A 6,671-nucleotide genomic window follows, 5' to 3' on the forward strand; every position below is an offset into this window, starting at 1 on the left:
GCTCCCGCCGGCCCCTCCCCGGCACAGGGCGCCCAGGGCCCGCCGAGACAGCCCGGCACAGTCACACTTCGCCGCCGGGCCCGGGCCCGCTCCCCGCCGGGCGAGGGGAGCCGGCTGCCCAGCCGCAGCCCCGGGGGAGCGGGGGGGCGAAAAGCCCCAGGGGAGGCGGGGGACGAAACCGGGGCCGGCTCCGCGCGGCTCCCCCGACGCTCGCCACCGGCCCCGTTGGGGGCCCGCGACGCCGGCACGGAGCCGCCCGCGCCCAGCCCGGCGCCGACTCGAGCCCGGCCGCTACAACCGCCGCCGGCGCCATGGCCGAACAGCGCCCGCCGCGCCCGCTTTACTTCCCCCAGTTCCACGACCGCGCCGAGCCCGTCCCGCCCCCGGCCGACGGCGGCGGCCCTTGGACCCTCTTCCCAGCCATGTGCGGCCCGCGGCAGCCGCCGCCGCCTGCGGCCGGGGTGCCCCGCTGGGCCGCGGCGCTGGCGCCCATCCCCTACGAGCCGCTGCGCTTCTTCTGCCCGGCGGCGGCCTCGCCGGAGGGGGCGGGCGCGGCGCGGCGTCCCGGGGAGCAGCCGCAGCTGGAGGGCGAGATCTGCGAGCTGGGCATCCGCCTCAAGGAGCTGGAGCTGCGGGCGCTCATCGGCGACGGCTTCGACGCCCAGCAGTGTGCGTCCTCCCGCCGGGGCCGGGGCCCGGGGCCAGCGCGGACGGGAGCGTAGGGGTAGGGTCCCCCGCAGGGCGCACCCCTGGCACCCCAGCCGGCCGCGGGGGCAGGGGGCTGGGGCAGCCCCTCAGGTTTTGCCCCCGGACTCTTGCCGGCCGCAGGTGCCCGGGGAGCACATGGGGTGTGGGGAGCAAAGCCCTTGTCCGGTGTCATCTACCCGAGTCCCTGGTCCTGCACAACCACATAAAAGAGGCACAAGAATTATGGATGTGGTGACTTTTGCACAAAGGAATGAAACCCCCAACGTTACTAAGTGTTAGCAAAAAGCCAGTTCCATCACCGCTCAAATCAGAGGGCGTTTGTACATGCAAAAAAAATCACTACTAGCGAGGTGCTGCAGTAGTCAACTGCCACTTACATAAAATAAAGGCCACTGATGACCACAGATAGTTGGAGGTATAAAAAACAAAACAAAAAAAGTCAAATAAGTTTGGCATTTAATTTTAAAACCTGCTGGCCATGAAGGAAATACAGGAAATCAAATAGCTCAGTAGACAGCTATTACCGAGCGTTGCAGTAGGGAGGCCAACAACTGCTAAGGATATTATGCCCATAATTTCCTTCAAGGCCACGGGCTGCCAGTCAAGAAACTTTCAGGAGTGCAAAGGTTACAAGAACACAGGAAAAATGTCCGTCAGATACACACATTCAGAGGCAGATCTCAAAAATACTCTATTCTAATAGGTAGTTTGCATACACTTACTTTTCAGAACAGGAAATTAATGAGCTTATTTCCTTTGTTACAGCCATACATGCCTTTTCCCATTTAATACCTATTATTTTCAAAATGTGAGAAACATTAGTTTTCAGATATTTGCTAGACAAGAAATTGTAAGGAATTATTACTTTGCTTAACTCGTTATTTGATTTTCTTAAAAGTATTGTAAAGTATTAATTACAAAATTAATGTAGAATTATGTTTCATTCCTGTTTAGATAAACTTCTGAAGGCACTAAAAGAAGAAAAGATACAACACCTGAAAGCAAGGCAGAAGCTAAAGAAATAGCCACCAACATGATGAGGATTATTTCAGCTGGATATTCGGTCACTACATCACTATAAAATATTTTAATGGATATTTAATATTATTTTTCTACTTAGTATATGCTAGTCTCCTACCAAATTAAAAAATGCAGCACATTTTCATCTTGACTTTTTTGTGTATTATTCCTCTGGTACTAGCTACTGATCACACTACTATATATTTTCACTTTTTTTTTCCCAGTAACTATAGGCAAACAGGATGGCTAATATTTTCTTCAAAAACACTGAGAAATTAATGCTGCTAATATCAAGATCCTTAGCAGTTCACTGACCATGTTCAAGATACATGTAGCAAGGAAACACAGTAATTCCAAAACAAAATAAAGGAGGGAGGAGTTTGTTTTAATTCTAGGTACATTAAGTGAAACTGAGTGTAAATAGACATGGTCAGAAGTCCTATGCCTCTAAGCAAGCTTTTTGTGTTAGCATAAAAACCCTAGCTACAATTACAGTGTATTCTTTTATTGTCCATAGTATACCACAAAATTACAGAAGTTATGGCTTGAGTCAGTTTTTTTAAGAGAATGGTTGTATAACATTAACTTTCAGCTCAGCCTGTGGCAGTTTCGGGAGTGACAACATCCTTACGTCCCTTTCAGGACAAGGGAAATGGACAGAGGCAGCCATGACAGAGTGAAGATCTGCAGAACATCTGCCACTGAAAAAGTAATGCCATGTGTGGCATCAAGAATAACCTAACACAGTAGTAAATAGGCTCATCAGACTGATAAAAAGATCCCAATTACTTTTTCCTGTTCTAATTCAAGAGCAGTATGTGGCAGCATGAAATAATAGTCACCAACCCTGAAGCTATCGTATTTTAGCAAGCAGCGTTTTTTTTTTTTTTAAAAAAAAACAGTAATATTGTAATCTGTTTTTTTTAACTGCATTCATGTTGCTCGACTATGAAGCATTTTAACACAATAAGATATCAAAATTTTATTTCCTATTACTGCTTATTCCAGCATTCACTTTTTTATTATCTTCATCTTTCCAGCCTGATTTTGATCCACCCTACACTGAGTTTATATGAAAAAAATATCTAGTTTATAATTCCTGTTGTCAATTGGAAAGCTATAATAGGCACATTTTATGAGAGCAGCTAGAAGATCTTAAACAGAATCTTACCGTCCACAATTGCTGTTGTCAGCCGGGTGTCTCCACCAATACAGCAGTTCAGGGCTTCACCTGCTAACTGATGTGGTTTTTTAACAAAACACGGCCTAAGCAGGGCTGGGGGAGCATGGCAAGGCCTCAGGCAGGGCAGGGTGAGGGGCCAGGCCCCGGGCCCACACAGGAGGCCCAGGGGCAGGACTGGTGACAGGGCTACCTGTAACACCGGCCCACGGAGGGTCTCAGCATGGCAGCCCTGACACTCAGACACCCCTTCGCCTGCAACACAGCCCAGGCCGGGGTGGGAGCTGGGGCCTGAGCTTAAACCGTGCTCCCAGGGCAGAGAGCAGGCCATGGGGGCCCAGAGGCAGCTGCTGAGGGTGCCTGCAGCCCGTGGTCCCCGGGGGCCTGAGGCCTGGCCACCACCCAGGCCAACGGTCACTTACTAGGCTGATGGCCACTACCGTTGGCTTTCCCCAAACGCTCCAGTCCATCGTCTACCCCAGCAGAAACACCCTCCCTCTGCAGCCTCCTTAAATCCACTCTTCAGGCCCGCCTTGGCACCATTTAATTGCTGCTTAGCTCTTTAGAGCCTGATTAACGATATTGTGCTTCTGGCTAAACAGTTCTGGTTTCAGTAGTTGGCATCTTTTAAGCCATTTTACTCTAGACAGTGCACAAGTAACTTCGTAAACAAAGTATTTTTACACCCGGTCGGAAAATGCTCACCTAAACACTGATGATTTCTGTCTTTCCAACCACCCCTTGGAGGCTGAGGCACTAAAAGGTGAATCTAGGTGCCTAAAGGACCAGATTATTACCAAAATACCTTGGAAATTTGGGCTTTGGTGTTTCACAGCTCCCTCTGTAGAATGATGAGAAAAAGTTTCTCAGAGTTTTGAGGCTAAACCTATGAACAGATACTGAAATAGTTAATTACTATGAAAATGGGAACTGTATTGGCGCCTAAACTGTATAATGGAAGACAAACTTGGACAAGACAAAAAGGGCCAACATACAGGGGCCTGCAAAGGTTTTGGGCAGAACTAAGAGCTTTTAAATCAAGTTAGGTAGCAGAGGAACTAAATTTTCCCAAATCTCCAGAATAATTTTGATCCTAAACCACTCTAAGTTTTCCCATGGTTATTGCAAGGGCCTACAAGGATTTCCATTACATGTGATCACTGCTTCCTATTACTTCCCCTCACCTTCTACCAACTCTTTCACATTGCATCCAGCTCTTATCAGCCATTACTCCCTCAGGTTTTCCTGCCTTAAACAGAGCTACTTTTCCCAGCACACAGTTTAAATTTTTTCCATCTGTTGTTCAGTGTGTCATACAGCCTTTATGTTAAAACAACATTTTATGTTTAATTAGTGGGTGATAATGCAGGGAATAACATCAGTTAATAGGTAATCTCAATTAAAGTTGCCAGGGGACACATATCTACTGAAAAAAAAAAAAATATCATTTTGTTCACATGCCAAAACAAGGCAGAATGGCTTCCCTTGGCCAGCATTGGCCACGGCACTGTGCTATCAGGACGCTTTGGTCAAAGTCCTTTCACTGAAGCATCTCAGCATTCCAAGATCTTTAAAGGATGGAGGCTATCTTCACTGGAAAGCCAGTCTGACCTTCTGTGTGTGAAGGAGCACCTGCAAAAGTACTTTAGAGTCTGTAAGGGAAACACAGGACATACGATGAAAAATTTCTGCCTGGAAAAGAATCACTGTTTGTACTTTTCATTGGAAATGCCAACACATTCATATGCATGAATCTGGTGAGAGAGTAATAGCTTGTATTAAGAGCCAGAACAAACCACCAGTCAAACATAATGGCACGCATGATGATTCTTATTTGTCCATGAACATTTTAATTACTTTTATTTTTCTTCTCTGACCTTTTCTTCACCTGACCTTGCCAGTAACTTGCTCTCATCTCTGTAGGCTTATGGGTTCATCTCAAAACTAATCTATTTATTGTTTCTTTTTTAAAAACTAAACATATAAGAAACAAAATAGAATGAGCATTCTTACTGCAGGATTTTTATTCATAAATTCATTTTTTTATTGTTTCTGTTCTTTTAGACTGCTTAGGGAAAGCTAAGCCTGCTGTTTAGATGCCAGCACACCTCAGATCTCTTTCATATAGCAGCTGCCTTGTGACTCAATAAATCTATCCCTATTGTATTCAAGAAAGAAACATTAGGCTACGATTTTGACTCATGGGCAGAGATCTCAAAACATCAGTAGGTTGCTCCCATTTCCAATTCTTAACAAAGAAAGCTTCTCAAAAAGCAGAGTATCACATCTTTTCAGTCAGCCTGAGGGCTGAGAAGTGACAGCTGCCTTACTGAAAGAACCATGTCCACACCTACCGTGATACTCCTGTGCTTGCCCAGGAGTGCCCTCAGGTCTTTTACTTTGGAAAACTGAAGCAGCCTTGTCTGCTTTATGATGGGAAGAATTAGACAGAAAGTGATTTGAAAACAAGAATGCATTTAAGCTGTGAAATATTTTGTACCAAACAATTGGGTCCATCAGGTTTTAGACTGCTTTATTTTAGAGTTTGCTAGGTTAAAATTCTCCAAACAGATATTCAAGCCTTATTACAAATGGATCATTACAATATAAATTAATCTTCAAGTAAAACTGCCTTAATTAGCAGAGGGAGAGATTACAGAATAAATCTAAGAGAACTAAACTATCATAAAGTTATTTTTCTATTTTCAGCAGTGAATGCTGCATGGTAGCTTCACCTGTCCTGAAAATTCAGAGCTAATATCTCAATATAAATAGGGAAATCAAGAGCAGCACTTTAAGAAGCTTGTCCTTTTTTGTTTGTTTAGGAGGTAGTGTTTCCTTAAGATCATTGATATCTAGATACTGAATCTAAGAAGTGCTAACCAGGAAGCATTTGGCCTTTCTAAGGAAACATAATTATTAATAACACTAGTCAGTTGTTTAATGTTACACACTAAAACCATACATTTGCAAAATAGGCTGAGATTTTGGTATATCTTGATAAAAGCCAGAAAAAAACCCTTGAGGCCACTTAAGTACTCACAGACACAATTTATATTTATATAACTGTATCTTATATATACCATCTGTCTAGAACCTTAGTAGAGATACATACACTAGGAAGTTCATTTATCCTTTATTTTGGAGAGATCCTTTCCTGCCTCTTTTTTCCTATGAACCAACAATGAGAGGGAAGAAGAGTTAGATGTGTTCCTTGTAATAAAATGAACTTTGTATTCCAAATGTCCTGCATCATAAATTGCACAAAAGCACATACCTGCATTTTCCCATTTCTTTTAATTTCACTTCAGACTGATAGCAGGACACTTAGTCCTGGGTAAGTACCAGTAAAAACCACAGTAACTGACTGAATAATTGGAGAAAGGCATAGAGGACATGAAGGGGAGAACAAAAATTCACAAAGGAAACACAGGATCATAAGATGCCCTCAAAAACCCATGGGCTTGCTAGTTACTGTCCTGCTCACCTCTGCAAGGCAGGCAAATGCCTTTCCTCAGAGGGAGCAGCACTGCTGAAATACATGGTTTTAGCTTGTGGGGTTCTTAAATTCCTTTCCTGTCCTTTGCCAGGTTCTGCCTCTAGAGCATGAGCAGCAGAACCCCTACAAAGTCCAGGATCCTGGAAGCTCCAAGCGAGAACCATCCTCTTGCTTTAAAGCAGCTGATCTAAAGAAAAGGACACAGCAGGAACAACCACTGAGTAGCGACATAGATTTTAAGATATATTTTATTTAATGTGCAAA

The 6,671-nt window shown here is 44.8% G+C and overlaps 1 protein-coding gene across 1 annotated transcript; it reads left to right on the top strand.

Annotated features, from left to right (window-relative positions):
- The first annotated feature begins 311 nt into the window (after positions 1 to 311).
- Positions 312 to 1,745, top strand: C10H11orf91 (chromosome 10 C11orf91 homolog). The gene is given in 2 exon segments (XM_037402616.1): positions 312 to 669; positions 1,663 to 1,745. Coding segments are annotated over 2 exon segments (441 nt in total).
- Positions 1,746 to 6,671: the final 4,926 nt, after the last annotated feature.

This window comes from Falco rusticolus, chromosome 10, assembly GCF_015220075.1.
Source record: "Falco rusticolus isolate bFalRus1 chromosome 10, bFalRus1.pri, whole genome shotgun sequence".
NCBI lineage: Eukaryota > Metazoa > Chordata > Aves > Falconiformes > Falconidae > Falco > Falco rusticolus.